The sequence below is a fragment of the Pristiophorus japonicus genome, chromosome 3, assembly GCF_044704955.1.
Source record: "Pristiophorus japonicus isolate sPriJap1 chromosome 3, sPriJap1.hap1, whole genome shotgun sequence".
NCBI lineage: Eukaryota > Metazoa > Chordata > Chondrichthyes > Pristiophoridae > Pristiophorus > Pristiophorus japonicus.
The window spans coordinates 222,687,934-222,703,612 of NC_091979.1; the positions used below are offsets into that span (position 1 = coordinate 222,687,934).

The 15,679-nt window shown below is 47.1% G+C and overlaps 1 protein-coding gene and 2 non-coding genes across 3 annotated transcripts in view; all 3 read right to left on the minus strand.

The window, feature by feature from the left end:
- ccar1 (cell division cycle and apoptosis regulator 1) overlaps positions 1-15,679 on the minus strand; it is a 122,905-nt gene that overhangs the window by 63,475 nt on the left and 43,751 nt on the right. Inside the window, exons 4-10 of the mRNA XM_070873895.1 lie at positions 14,508-14,695; positions 12,946-13,060; positions 11,928-12,111; positions 10,937-11,066; positions 9,963-10,109; positions 8,260-8,485; positions 7,415-7,528 (exon numbers count right to left, since the gene is read on the minus strand). Coding sequence (XP_070729996.1) covers positions 7,415-7,528; positions 8,260-8,485; positions 9,963-10,109; positions 10,937-11,066; positions 11,928-12,111; positions 12,946-13,060; positions 14,508-14,695 — 1,104 coding nt within the window. The remainder of the gene's footprint in view (positions 1-7,414; positions 7,529-8,259; positions 8,486-9,962; positions 10,110-10,936; positions 11,067-11,927; positions 12,112-12,945; positions 13,061-14,507; positions 14,696-15,679) is intronic.
- LOC139260662 (small nucleolar RNA SNORD98) lies at positions 422-486 on the minus strand. The gene has a single exon (XR_011592842.1). It is a non-coding gene; the product is annotated as a small nucleolar RNA SNORD98 (small nucleolar RNA).
- LOC139260663 (small nucleolar RNA SNORD98) lies at positions 9,332-9,396 on the minus strand. Its single transcript, XR_011592843.1, has one exon. It is a non-coding gene; the product is annotated as a small nucleolar RNA SNORD98 (small nucleolar RNA).

Sequence of the window (15,679 nt, forward strand, 5' to 3'; positions counted from 1 at the left end):
ACGTTTCACGTCAATGACCTTTCTTCAGAACCAGCTTTTTCCAGTTCTGACGAAGGGTCATCGACCTGAAACGTTAACTTTTTCTCTCTCCAAAGACGCTGCCTAAGCAGCTGAGTATTTCCAGCACTTTGTTTTTATTTTAGATTTCCAGCATCCGCAGTATTTGTTTTTGTGTTGTTGCAGTTGGATCCAACTGGATTAAGGCTTTCATGAGTAACAAGTTAAAACCAAGGCGCCTGTCAAGTGCAGAATGAATGAGATCGAGAGCCCCTGGTCAATATGCGTGGCGACCTGTTGTAAAGTCAGTGTGCTCAACCACGTCACACGCAGTTTATGGCATAAACAGAACAAAGCTTCCAAACAGATTGATAAGATATGTCTATGACCAGAATCCCAAACATTCTCCACTGGCACTTTAAATGGGTTCAGCAGCTTTTCTTCCACACTGGCATTTCAGCAATGGAATAGGATTAAACATCATTACCCATTTGTGTTTCTGGCTCATGTCTGGGTCAAATGTAGAATGGAAAGCCTGGATTGAACTACATTTTACTACTAATAAAGAAACAGCAACACGGGGCAACAGCTCCCATCACAACATCTCTGCTGACCTCAGTTTCCATCCTCGCAGCCCACTTTCGGGAGTGACTATTGGGCAATTTTAGAATCGAAAAATAGACGCTAATTATTTTTATTTAACAAACGACACGCACACATGCCAGTCGACTGGTTTTGAATTCACGCACCGGGTGAATGGGCCCATTCTACACATGCACACTGACTGCTTCTTCGGCAGCAAACCTGTAACCTCTACCACATGGGCTCAACTTTCCCCAATGTCGTTTTTTTTACATATTGTCTTGGTTACGCCATTTTTTTATGGCCCCGACTACTCCAAAAAAAAAAGAGCAAGTTTCCCCATTGTATTTGTTGAAATTGACGCCGCGCAGCCTGTCCTTTAGCTTCGGGGAGGTGGAGCCTATTGTCTGTGCCGGAAAAAAGATGCTGCCCCTTCCGCGCATGAGCGAAAAAAAAAAGGAAGTTTTTGACGTGACTGCTATTGGCGCGCATGCCCACTACAGCTCCCGGTCTGCATTCGGCCATTTTTGAAGAGCCAGTTGTATGTGAGAACTTTAATTCTCATTGGAAAAATCAGAGCTGCAATACAATATGCAACGCGGCTCAAGAATCAGGAATTTCTTACAGGATGAAGTGGCGGCACTAGTTACTGTAATTGAGGCCAGATGGCAGGAGCTGGACATCAGCAGATGTCACATAAAAGTTTCACCAAAAGAAACGAAGAAACGCTGGAACCAACTTGCAGAAGATTACTGTGCAATGGTGACCACCACGAGGTCTGGATGGAGGCCAGTGCAAAATGAAGTGGCAGGACCTTGCTCAAGTAGTTAGTGTAAGTAATATTTTCATTTATTCACTGGAATTGCAATTGTAAATGTGACCATCTGTATATGTCCCACCCAGTAGAAAGACACCCTCTCTAAAAAGTTATATTTTCATCTTTGCAGAGGAAGGTGGCACACAACAAAAGGGAAAGAACTCGAACAGGAGGAGGCCCGGCAAATCTGTAGCCACAGACACCATTGGAAGAGAGGATCGCTGCTTTGATGGGTCCTGCCTGGAGAAAAGCAACCACCACTGCACAAGCTGGGCCCACACTTGAGGGAGAGGGTAAGTCCTGCAAATTCCAGTCTGGCTTTGCTAAATGTTAAGTACCGCGTGGGCTAGCCATGCTTCGGTTCATGGGGAAGTCTCCGTCAGCTATGCTTCGGTTGATGCAATGTACTATCATTCAACGTGGTCCTTCAAATGAGCCTGCTGCCTGCGTGAGCCTACTCATGCCATCCATCTTGCCCCCTCCTCTGCTGCTAACCATTTGTCTGTTCTGTTATATTTTGCAGAACTTGAGGCCAACCCTGATGATACAGAAGATAATTCAGATGCAGACAAGCCTGAAGAGGAGAACATCTTCCAATCCCACCTTCCAGAACAAGAGTATGGGGGTGAGGGGGATGTGATGGATGAAGCCCCCACTGTTCTACTCACTTTGGAGGAGGTGCAGGTGCTGCCCATTGAGGTGCCAGCCCCTTTCCTGAGTGGTACGAGTATTGTTGCATGATTTCCCACAGTCCCGAGGCTGGCGATTCCAGTGGGGTGCAGCGAGACACACCCAGGGCCCCACCATCCCAAGGCTGCGGGCCCCAGTGGGTTGTAGCGAGGCACACCCAGTGCCCCACCGTCCGAGACTGTGGGTCCCAGTGGGATGTAGCGAGGCACACCCAGGGCCCCACCGTCCGAGGCTGCGGGTCCCAGTGGAAAGCAGCAAGGCACACCCAGGGCCTCGCCGTCCAAGGCTGCGGGTTCCAGTGGGGTGCAGCGAGGCACACCCAGGGTCCCACTATCAGAAGCTGTGGGTCCCAGTGGGATGCAGCGAGGCACACCCAGGGCCTTGCCGTCCAAGGCTGCGGGTTCCAGTGGGATGCAGCAAGGCACACCCAGGGTCCCACCGTCCGAGGCTGTGGGTCCCAGTGGGACCACACCCAGGGTGAGAAGGGGAAGGAGAGCTCAACAGCGCTCTCCTGAGGTGCAGGATCTAACAGATGTGGTTCAGATGATGGCAATGAGTGCGGAGAGCACTGACCTTACACAATCACTCCTGGACATTATCAGTGGGGTGGGTGATGAGATAGCGGGACTGTCGGGAGAAGTAATAACACTCTCACGAGAAATGGAAGGAAATGTCTCAGGCAGCTGATACAATGTCGGTGCACATGAGGGAGGGAATGTTACAGGTAGTTGAGACACTGTTGCTGCACATGAGGGAGGGAATGTCACAGGTAGCTGAGACACTGTCGGCGAACATGAAGGAGGGAATGTTGGAGGTAGGTGAGACAGTGTCAGGGCACATGGGGGAGGGAATGTCTGAGTTAGCTGCTGCAATAACGGAAAACGCCAGATCATTGACAGAATCAACTGCTACTCCCACTCCAATCCCCAGACCCTTCCACAATACCGCCTGCCCCCCCCGCCCCCATCAAGAAGTGCACATTACCGGAGATGTTTGAAAGAATAAGCTTGGTACCAACCCCAGAAATGCAGCGCCACCGCCTGTGGGCAGGGGTGGAGTCAACAAGACCAAGCGCAACGGGCGATCTTAGAATAAGGTGGAGAAGAGATGGGTGCAGCCTTTCTTTGCTGCAGTTGTTATTATTATTGTTGTTACTGTTGTAACTATTCTCAAATTAAAAGGTTTTTGTAAGTTATATAAATTTACAAGTTTAAAAGTTTGTAAGTGATCTTAACTGAAAACTTTAAAGTTTGACACAAGAACATTTTTATTAAAGTTAAGTACAAACAAGTGTTTGTTAAACTTTTGAATAAAATATATTTTAAATTATAACTGAATCATTTCCATTATTTGTTCCATTATTAACACAACTTTTTGAAGTAAACAAGAATCATTTCCATTATTTGTTCCATTAACACAACACAACATTACGGAATAGGTCCAAACAATAAACATGGTCCATTTGGAATAGTTGCCGCTGAGCCTACAGGCAGCAAAGTGTTCACGGATGAGCTGCTGGCGCAAGGCTCGAGCAATCGTTAAAGGGGCACAACGGCCCGCCCTCTTCCACCGTTGTGCTCCGGGTTCAGGTAGTTGCATGGCTTCCTCATCCTCGTCTCCTCATCATCATCTGCATCTTCCTCATCATCAGCCACTCTCACCTCAGGTGGGTCTTCTTCGACAACTGCTGCTGCCTCATGATGGCTAAGTTATGCAGCATGCAGCACACAACAGTGAACTGACCGACAATCTTAGGGGAGTATTGCGAGTAGCCTCCAGAATGGTCCAGGCATCGGAAACGCTGTTTCAAGATGTCAACGGTCCTCTCTATTATGCTGCGCGTCGCAATGCGTGACGTTGTATTCCCGGTCAGCTTCCGTCTGGGTTACGCGTAGGGGTATCATGAGCCAGGTGGCGAGGCCGTACCCTTTGTCGTCCAATAGCCAGCTCTGCCCTTCTGGCTGCTGCTGAAATATGGCAGATATAGTACTCTCGCGTAGGATGAATGCATCATGGGTGCTCCCAGGGTATCTTGCATCAACTGACATGATGCAAATAATGTCGTCACACACGAGCTGCACATTTAATGGAGTGGAAGCCTTTGCTGTTCCTGTACATCTTGGAATCCTCCAAAAGGTGCTCTCAATGCAGTCCTGTACCTTTGGGAAGCCAGCAATCCTGGAGAAGCCCACAGACCTTTCACGCATTACCTGGGTGGTCATGGGGAACTTTATGTAGTCATTCCTCCGGACATATAGTGCAGCAGATATGTGTTGCATGTTGAGAAACGGCGCACACAACCCCAGTTGTGGCCTGGAACAATTGAGATGCATAGAATGAAAGAAAGTGCAGCTGTAACCTTCACTTCAACTGACAAAGCAATGCTCCTGACACTTCTCGGTTGCAGGTCTGCTTTTACTAACTAACAGATCTCGGTTACAATTTCTTTGTGGAAACACAGCCTTCTCACACAGTCTGCATCACCCAGGTGCAGGTATGAACGCCTGTCTTGATATAACCGACGTGGGTAAGGCCTCCTGCCCACCTTCCTACGTGCTCGGAGGTTCCTCATGCGATGATGTCGAAACAATTGTCTTCTCCACAGCACCATCATGCAGAAGGCTGGCACGAGGTATGGCATTGTCAATATTACCCCCCGTGATTAAATTGTACTGTTGCAAGCTCAAAACAGCAGGCAGGACAAGCTTCTTTGTTGTCTCTCTCACACAAAGGTTGGCGCCATAGTATGGACCACACCCAGGTCTGAGCATGCACAATAGGCTTGCTTAGATCTGGAACCCCCCCCCCACTCCCTTTATTTGATGCTGCTTGCTGCATAGCCTAAGGGTTCTCATCCCTTCAGTTCGGCTCCCACACCGCACCTCCCCCACCCCACCCAAGGCTTCTTTTGAAGCTGAGCCCCGACCGAGCCAGTGTCCAGGCGAGGGACCAATTCTGCCGGCCGATGCTCCCACCCTCGAGCCCGGTTTGGAGACATTCGGTGGTGGGTTGGCACTTTAAAAAAAAAAAAAAAATTCAAAATTAAAGAGTTACATGAAACTTCCATTTTCTGCTTTTGCAGTTGGAAAAAAAATTAAGCTTCATAACGCATATTTAATTTGTTCTTGACTCCCTCCAAAACTTTGCCTAAAAACAATGGCGTCTTTCTGCGCTGCTTTTTTTTTTTTTAAGTGCCCAGAAGGTTTTTTGGGAGTGGTCACATACGCCGCCCTAGGAGAAATGTAAGTTGGCCAAACTTGCATAAATCTGAAAAACTGGCGCAGACATCAGATTACACCCCTATGACGCAAAAAAAAACCTAAAAAAAAAAATCATAGCTAACTGAGTTACACTGGCACACAATCTTTGGGGAAACTTGGATTTTTAAAATTTAGGCCAAAAAAACTGCAGGCGCCAAAAAAACGGCGCAAATCATTGGGGAAAATTTAGCCCCTAGTATGTTTCCGCCACAAACTCCGTTCCCTAGCCACTGCCTCCATCCTGCTCCCCAACTTCTGTCTGAGGCTGAACCATACTGTTCACAACCTTGATGTTATACTTGACCCTGAAATGAGCTTTCGACCATATATCCGCAGCATAACTAAGACCGCCTATTTCCACCTCAGTAACATCGCTTGTCGCCACCCTCGTCTCAGCTCACCCGCTGCTGAAACTTCCATCCATGCCTTTGTTACCTCTAGACTTGACTCTTCCAATGCACTTCTGGCTGGCCTCCCACATTCTACCCTATGTATATTAGAGGTCACCCAAAATTCAGTTGTCCGTGTCCTAACTCGCACCAAGTCCCGCTCACCAATCACCCCTGTGCTCGTTGACCTACATTGGCTCCCGGTTAAACAATGCCTCGATTTCAAGATTCTCACCCTTGTTTTCAAATCCCTCTATGGCTTCATCCCTTCCTATCTCTGTAATCTCTTTCAGCCCCACAAACACCCCCCCACCGAGATGTCTGCACTCCTCTAATTCTGCTCTCGAGCATCCCCGATTGTAATCATTCAACCATTGGTGACCGTGCCTTCTGTTGCCTAGGCTCAAAGCTCTGGAATTCCCTTGCTAAACCTCTCCACCTCTCTTTCCTCCTTCAAGGCACTCCTTAAAACCTACCTCTTTGACCAAGCTTTTGGTCACCTGCTCCAATTTCTCCTTATGCGGCTCAGTGTCAAATTTTTTACCTCCTATACTCCTATGAAGCGCCGTGAGACGTTTCACGACGTTAAAGGTGCTATATAAGTACAAGTTGTTGTTGTTGTAGAAGGACAAGGGCAGCAGGCACATGGGAGTACCATCACCTGCAAGTTCCTCTCCAAGTTTCTCACACTCCATCCATATATTGCTGTTCCTTCATCGTAATGGAGTCAAAATCTTGGAACTCCCTCCCTAACAGCACTGTGGGAGCTTCTTCACCACACAGACTGCAGTGATTCAAGGTGGCAGCTTCTCAAGGGCAACTAGGGATGGGCAATAAATACCAGCCTCGCCAGTGCTGCCCACATCCCAAAAAACTATTTTAAAAAGTCAAGACATATTGTGATTGGGATGCTCCGAGGAAGAATTCAACATTATCGTTGGTCAGGTATTTATGTACCTTAGTGATGTCATCAAGACTGCTGTCCAGCTTCCTTTGTGATCAGAGCTTGCAACTGATCTAAGTGCCTGCCAAAATAAGGTCTGCCAACCTCAGTCTGCTAGCAGACTATCAGTGGGCAGCCACAGAGCATCGCTCCTGCAACCTGATCAAATGTCTAATGGAAAACCAAGAGTGAAGGGGAAAGTGATATAAAGGCCTTTCAGTTGAGCTTAAAAGCGACCCATTTACTGTGACGGGGTTATGAAGGAGGGAGGCATCTGGAGAGCTGGTGCCATCCGACTGTAATGTGTGTATCCGCGACTACATCTCGCTATCCTGATGTTGGCCATGAGTATATTCTGGTCCATTTAACCTTTAATAAACCTCCAAGTGTTTGATTGCATGTTTAATTAATTCTTGGCAAACAGGCACAGGATTACAGCCTTTGTCTAGAACATTACAAATTCCACATTCCTTACACAAGTTGCGGAGGGACAGAACTTGGCCCATTTCCCACTACTGGCTGCTTGTTTTACACCACACCAGATGCGGCTGGGCATGGAGATACTAGGACAGTGTGCAGAGAAAACTACAAATGAGCAGTGTAAACAAATGTAAGGAAAAATTCACAACTACCTTTAAACAATGGACTTGACTACAACTCAGATCATGCAGATTTACTCTGCCTAAAGATCCGTGCAATACTGAAGACTGCAGGACAGAGTTAAACATTCTTTTACCTTTATGAGCCTTGCAGGATGCTGGAATCCTTCCCGTATCTCCTGCGAGTCCTCGGCAAGAGCACATGATTTGTGGAAGAGTTCCTCCATACCAGGGCTTGCCAGCAGCATGACCTAATGGAATAAGACAGTACCTTAACTTCAACCAAGAGCAGAATTATCCAATAAATCCAGAAAAAACTCCACAAATGTTTCTGCTCCTTAAAATAATACATCAAGTAGTCTTGATGCTTTTAAAAGCAGATAGTCTCCTTGAGAAAAGAGTCCCAGCCTGTTCAATCTTTCCTGATAGGTATAACCTCCCAAACTTTCTCCAGTGCTTCTATATGTTCAATGTCTCCGTATCCTGGATTATTTGTAGAGTGCAATAGAATCACCTGCAAGGGGACTGGGTGCGGCAGTGGGATAGATGCTGGTTTTTCACCTCCAAGGCCTGGATTCACATTCAGGCCAGACCAATGGATGAGCTATTCGAGTTTCCGAAAGAGAGTAAATCTAATCCAGATCCCATAACTCGGCACTGGTTCAACAAACTTACTGATGGAAATGGAATATGTCACATTGCTGCAGCAGGGGATCCTTTTCTGAGGTTGGGCTGAGATGGAGATCAAAAATGTTCCCCAACGGGAACAGCGCTCACCACGACGAGCACAACATTCTCAGTAAAGACACACTGACTGGTTTGCCTTCAGTTGTGGGTTAGCTTGATCGAATCAATCTTTGTACAGCAATGTAATAGTAAAAACTGAATGCAGTCCCTTTTCAGGAAGACCAATCCAAGCATCCACAGAAACGAGAAAAGCAACCGTCGAAAGTAAATGCAGTGTGCAATCTAAAATACAAACCTTTGCACTGTACAGATGGTCTGCATCTGGTGGGTCAAGCACAGTTGTGATCTTGTCCAGGGGGTCCACCTCTTTGTGAATGATATGGAAATTGCACTGGTTTCCAAGCTGAAATGGCCTATTTAGAAGAAATGCATCGACCCATGTGAACTGTGTATCGAAGAAATCACTTGGGATGTAAAGATTCTGATACCGGCGGCGAAGCTCCATCATGTCACAAGATGCACTGCATGAGAAATAAATAGAAGAAACACAAATTCACCCAAACAATGACTAAAATAACCGACAGTTTATGAAAAATACTCACCTTTAAGTACAGTTTTCAGAATTTAAACAAAGCAGTTAGAGAATTCAAGGTAGAATCAGGTGACTGTTCGTTCCTGCACAGTAAATGAGTCCGCCCCCCCGGAGAAACTACCAAGTTCAGGGAAGAGACCTTCAGACCCAGTTATAGTGTGCAGTTCCTAATGTCACGATTTTTTAGTTACACATCTGCATCAGACTTTTAACATCACAGTATGTTAATTAACTCAAAGTAAAATAGCAGTAAATCAGAACGGAAGAGGTAGGGAATGTACGAACCAAAATGAGGCAAGCAGCTAGAAAACAACCAACAAGAAACTAACGGCATATAAAAATAACCAATCCTGCATGACCAGTCATGAGAACCAGCTTTTTCCAATTCTGACGAAGGGTCATTGACCTGAAACGTTAACTCTGTTTCTCTCTCCAAAGACGCTGCCTAACCTGCTGCGTATTTCAAGCACTTTCTGTTTTTATTTCAGATTTCCAGCATCCGCAGTATTTGTTTTTGTGTTGTTGTAGTTGAATCCAACTGGGTTAAGGCTTTCATGAGTAACAGGTTACAACCAAGGCACCTGTCAAGTGCAGAATGAATGAGAGCGAGAGCCTCTGGGTTCCCTGGTCTGTATGTGTGTCGACCTATTGTAAAGTCAGTGTGCTCAGCCATGTCTCATGCAGTTTGTGGCATAAACAGAACAAAGCTTCCAAACAGATTGATAAGATATGTCTATGACCAGAGTCTCAAACATTCTCCACCGGCACTTTAAATGGGTTCAGCAGCTTTTCTTCCACACTGGCATTTCAGCAATGGAATAGGATTAAACATCATTACCCATTTGTGTTTCTGGCTCATGTCTGGGTCAAACATAGAATGGAAAGCCTGGATTGAACTGCATTTTACTACTAATAAACAGCAACAGCTCCCATCGTAACATCTCTGCTGACCTCATCCTCGCAGCCCACTTTCAGGAGTAACTATTGGACAATTTTTAGAATAAAAAAAATAGACGCTAATTATTTTTATTTAACAAACGACATGCACACATGCAAGTCGACTGGTTTTGAATTCACACACCAGGTGAATGGTCCCATTTTACACATGTACACTGATTTTGTTATATAAATGGATGGTCCTTCCCTCCCCATCGCAAACAAAATCAAAGCAAAACTAAAAAAAATCAGGCAGCTTCTGAGGTCGAGACTGAGGTACTCCTAACACCGGTCATACTTGAATTAGCAAGGTATGCAAAATGGGTAGAGATTCATCCTCCAACACTAACATCCCTCACCTCAATGAACACAAAAACTCACTAAAAAACCTAATCTATTAGCAAGTTCTTGAAATTGTGCCCCATTCACAAACATGGTCAGTAATAATATCTAGTCAGTTGTACACATACCAATCCAAGGAAAACTTGGAAAACTGAACAGTGTAGCGAGGAACAGCACGTCTCTGCCTTCTTGGCGACCTGTCCCTCTCTCGCCGTGGCGATCGTTCTCGGGACCGTTTGCGCTGGGGTGACCGCTCACGTGAACGCCTCCTGTCCCTGTCACGGTTATGAGAGAATCACAATTTAAGAAAAGTCACTTTAGGCAAAACTGTTTTGCATTGCATTCAAATCTAGCAGAGACAAAGCTATCCTTCGTACAGAATAGCCAAGGCATAATTTCTGAGTCAAAAGAATGTCCAAATTGGCTGCACGTCACTACATTACAACAGTGACTACACTTCAAAAGTACTTAATTTGCTTTGGGACATCTCATGGTCGTGAAGGCGATATATAAATGCAAGTCTTTCTTTCTAAATTGTACCAAAAATAACAAATCGCTGCTTAAAACTTAAAATGAAAAAAAGTAAACGTTTTCTAATTGTATTGGTTATCTGTAAGAAGTATTGAGTCTTATTCACAGGATGCCCAGCACTGTTAAATGTTGCTGTACGTAGAATATGTAATCTAACTCTTTGCCTTCCATTCCTGAAGGTGCCAAGTCCTGCTTGGTCTCCCACCACATGTCCCAGCAGCCCTCCACTACCCTGCCCAGGGGGCCATTCAATGCCAGCAGGCCGCTCCACCACGAGGGGCATTGCAGCAGAGCCTGCTCCCGACCCGAGTTGGCATCCACACAGGAACTTTTCCAGCAGGGGACGGTGGATCCTGATCGGAAATAGGATCCCAGGCTGTTTTCCCCACTTCAGCGAAGGAACACTGAGGCTCGCCCCAGTTATTGTCCTGGTTGAGATTGGTTAACATTCAGCATCGAGGAATGCTTTTACCAATTTACCACATGATTCAAAAACAAATCCAGAGCGATGATGTGCACAGAGTGTAGGTTGTGATTTGATCCAAGCACACAGTAATATCTGCCGCAGTACCTTCTTTCATCTTTCCTGGTTATTGTTATTTCCAATCTCTCATTCCGGGTCATGAATCTGGATGGCGGCTCAATCCTCCTGACAACTTGCGGCTGTGGAATGACTCGCACAGGTGGTTGCAGCAACCCAGCTACAACAGGAGCACAAGTAAAGCATCATTACAAGACAGAAAAATATCAAAACATACGTAAGGCTCAAAGCGGTCGTCTTTTGTTTCTGGAATGAAGTTTTTAACAACTTTCACTATGAGGGGCTTTATGAGTTTTTTCTGAGAATGCTTGTCCTGCTCAAGGTGTGGGATGTCAGTGCTGGGAATGCGACCGTTTCCATTTTAAGCACTCGTTGTTAACATAATCAATGTTGTCACTACATTGGTACCAGTTTGCAACAAGATAAAAGGTGCTGAAATGCTTCTCATGGAATGTTCCTACTTCAGTCCTGGAAATGCTCCATGTTAGAACCACTACTAGGGACAAACCTGTAACCCCCAGTAGCTTACTCTAGTGTTTCCCAGCTCAAAACACTCCCAGGGCAGGTTCAGCATGAGGTTAGTTACAGAGTAAAACTCCCTCTACACTGTCCCATCAAACACTCCCAGGGCAGGTACAACACAGGTGAGATACAGAGTAAAGCTCCCTCTACACTGCCCCATCAAGCACTCCCTGGGCAGGTACACACGGTTTTGATACCGAGTAAAGCTGCTCCTACACTGCCCCATCAAACACTCCCAGGGCAGGTACAGCATGGGTTAGATACAGAGTAAAGCTCCCTCTGCACTGTCCCATACAACACTCTCAGGGTATGTACTGCAAGGAGGGAGCAGATGCCATCAAGGAAGGAACTTGCAGCATCCCGTATTTGGAAAAGACCTTGGAATGCACTCTGATAGCTGCTCTACAATGGTTAGTAATGTAAATGTACATCGCGAAGGGGATTTGCGTTTAATCTACAAAGGCTAGTAATGTGAATGCAGGTCTTGTGGGTGACTTACGTTTCTGCTGTGCTTGCTGGAGTAATGGTTGAGGCTGTGCTGAGAGCAAAGGAGTGAGGGGAGCTGCTGCCATGGATGCCTGCAAGAGAGACTGGGCCTGGGTCTGTGGCGGGACACCATACGGCTGCTGTGTGAGAGGCTGCATGACAGTCGGAAGCGTCTTGATCAGTGGCTGGGTCTGACTCTAGGAAGTCGAAAGAAGAAAAATAGTTGAGTTCACTTGTCCTTCAACACAGAGGGCAAAACTGTCATATTATACATATATATATCTGAACACCTTCACCACATGCTTAGGGTTGCTGTCACCACAGTCCCAGCTCCAAGTATAACCTGCTACAGGATCACATTTCTGCAACTAGATTTGAAAAGTTCAGATGACAGGAGCTCTAAAAGTTCCCAGGTTCAACTGCAGTCACAGGGTGAATAGTCAGTGCTCCTGGGCTTGGAAGGGAAAAGAAAAACAATGGAGTAGCCCAAAATCCCCATCTCATGCCGATCTTATGAACTCTTCTGCAAAGTGTGTGTGTGTATGTTGGGGATTGGGGAGTTCAGCTAAGGACAGACTCAGAACATGCTGGATACATGCAGCTGTCTGAAACATTGACCTGCCGAACATTTCCAGCACTTTTCTGTTTCAAATTTCCAGAAATTGCAGTGTTTATTTTGCCTTTTATTTGTAAAGGCAGAATTAAGCACATCTGTGATGCTCCTCATGTTGAATGGCCCATTTGCCATGTCTGGACTTGCACATGGCAAATGTCACTTTGGTGGGGTACTGTTGACCTGTCACTGCCCGGGGAACTGCAACCAGATATTGGCACCCGACCTGAAGATGGGAATTACACGTAAAACTGCATTTTTCACATGAAGTCTTTGTAGAAGAGCCATGGAGAGCACTATCTTGGACAGTCTTTCAATAATATCTTTTTAAAAATCCAGTTTGGATTTTCACAACAAAAACACAAAGTATGAAAGTATCAAACCAAAATTCCCAGCTGCTTCATTCAGCAAAGCTCACCTGATTGGGCAGAGTCTGTATTCGCTGTGCATTCCACTTGAAGGGCATGTTCGGGTTGTAAGCAGCTTCCACCAGCACCCGGTCTCCGACCTGGGGCGCCTTGCCTTTCACAGCACTGGTGTACACGCAAATATAGTCAATACATGAAAGCAGTGAGAGGAATTAAGACACGCATGCATAATCTAGAACTTCACAGAATGCAAATTTTGAAATGGGAAAGTCTCAGTATGACAAAAACACTCAAGTTTAACTGACAATCTGTTTTCATTTGTTAAGCTTTAGTTGAGTTCCCCATTAACAATCTGCCCTCTGTCCTCAGTGGCACAAACCTCCACCCGAGCTGGAGCAGCGACCAGGTATATGGTGGTGCATGCGCTCGAGGGAAGTGCCTGATGCAACAGGGAATGACAACTGTCATTTGGTAACTGATTTATCCTCAACTCCCTCCACTTCTTCATCTACACGCTGCCCCCCCGGCAACATCAACCAAAGACACAGCGACAGGTTCCACATGTACGCTGACGATATCAAGCTCTACCTCACCACCACCTCACTCGACCCCTCCACTGTCTGTGTTGTCAGACGGCAACTTGTTCGACATCCAGTCCTAGATGAGCTGAAATTTCCCCCAACAAGCCACTGTCTTCAGTCCTCCCCACAAACTCCGTTCCCTAGCCACCGAAGTTATCCCTCTCCCTGAAAAGGGAAGAAACGTGGCCTCGCAGAATTGAGGTGTTTTAGATAATTAAAGGAGTTGATGGGGTAAAATCGTAGAAATTTACAGTGCGAAGGAGGCTATTTCGTGTCCGCGCCAGCCGATAAAGAGCTATCCAGCCCATTCCCACTTTCCAGCTCTTGGTCCGTAGCCCTGTAGGTTATGGCACTTCCAAGTGCATATCCAAGTACTTTTAAAAAAGTGCTGAGGGTTTCTGCCTCTACCACCCTTTCAGGCAGTGAGTTCCATACCCCCACGACCCTCGGTGAAAAAATTTCCCTTCAAATCCCCTCCAATCCTCCGACCAATTACTTTAAATTTGTGCCCCCTGGTTATTGACCGCTCTACTAAGAGAAATAGGTCCTTCTTATCTACTCTATCTAGGCCTCTCATAATTTTATATACCGTCTCCTCTGTTTAAAAGAAAAACAAACCCAGCCTATTCAATCTTTCCTTATAGCTAAAATCGACAAATAGAGAAAAATCTATTTCCTCTGGTGGGTGGGTGAGTAGGGGGTGGGGGAGTTCAGAACAAGAGGACATAACCTTCAAATTAGAGCTAGGCCATTCAGGGGTGATATCAGGAAGCAGTTCTTCACACAAAGGGTAGTGGAAATCTGGAACTCTCTCCCCAAAAAGCTGTTGATTCTTGGAGTCAATTGAAAATGTCAAAACTGAGAGTTATAGATTTTTGTTAGGCAACGGTATTAAGAGACGGAAGCAAGGCGGGGAGATGAAGTTAAAATACAGATCAGCCATGATCTAATTGAAAGGCAGAACAGGCTTGAGGAGCTTCATTGCCTCCTCCTGCTACTATCATGTGTAAAGTTAAATACAAGGCACAAACCTCAGCTGAAAGAAGACGTCCTCATCCACAAATCCAAACGTGTCGTGTAGCTTGGTTACAACTCCGGTGAAGACCCGCTGCTTCTGGGGTTGGGTTTGCTGCTGTGTCGCCCGGGGAGTTGGGTAAGAGACAGTGATTTGTGCTGTTGTCTGAGGGGCGTTGAGGTTTGTGGGTAGAGCCACTGATGGCTAAAGAAAAAGTGTCCCAATTAGACACGAAAACAACAGAAATATTTAGCAAGAACACGGGGGGAGGCCTCAGAACACGGGGAGGGAGGGGGGCCTCCATGAACACGAGGAGGAGAACGAACACGAGGAGGGGGAGGGGCCTCAACGAACACGGGGAGGGAGGGTGAGGGGCCTCAACGAACACGAGGAGGGGGGGCCTCAACGAACACGGGGAGGGGGAGGGGCCTCAACGAACACGGGGAGGGGGAGGGGCCTCAACGAACACGAGGAGGGGGGGGCCTCAACGAACACGAGGAGGGGGGGGGACCTCAAAGAACACGAGGAGGGGGGGGACCTCAAAGAACAGGGGGGGGGACCTCAAAGAACAGGGGGGGGGACCTCAAAGAACAGGGGGGGGGACCTCAAAGAACAGGGGGGGGGACCTCAAAGAACAGGGGGGGGGACCTCAAAGAACAGGGGGGGGGACCTCAAAGAACAGGGGGGGGGACCTCAAAGAACAGGGGGGGGGACCTCAAAGAACAGGGGGGGGGACCTCAAAGAACAGGGGGGGGGACCTCAAAGAACAGGGGGGGGGACCTCAAAGAACAGGGGGGGGGACCTCAAAGAACAGGGGGGGGGACCTCAAAGAACAGGGGGGGGGACCTCAAAGAACAGGGGGGGGGGACCTCAAAGAACAGGGGGGGGGGACCTCAAAGAACAGGGGGGGGGGACCTCAAAGAACAGGGGGGGGGGACCTCAAAGAACAGGGGGGGGGACCTCAAAGAACAGGGGGGGGGACCTCAAAGAACAGGGGGGGCACCTCAAAGAACAGGGGGGGCACCTCAAAGAACAGGGGGGGCACCTCAAAGAACAGGGGGGGCACCTCAAAGAACAGGGGGGGCACCTCAAAGAACAGGGGGGTGGACCTCAAAGAACAGGGGGGGGGACCTCAAAGAACAGGGGGGGGGACCTCAAAGAACAGGGGGGGGGACCTCAAAGAACAGG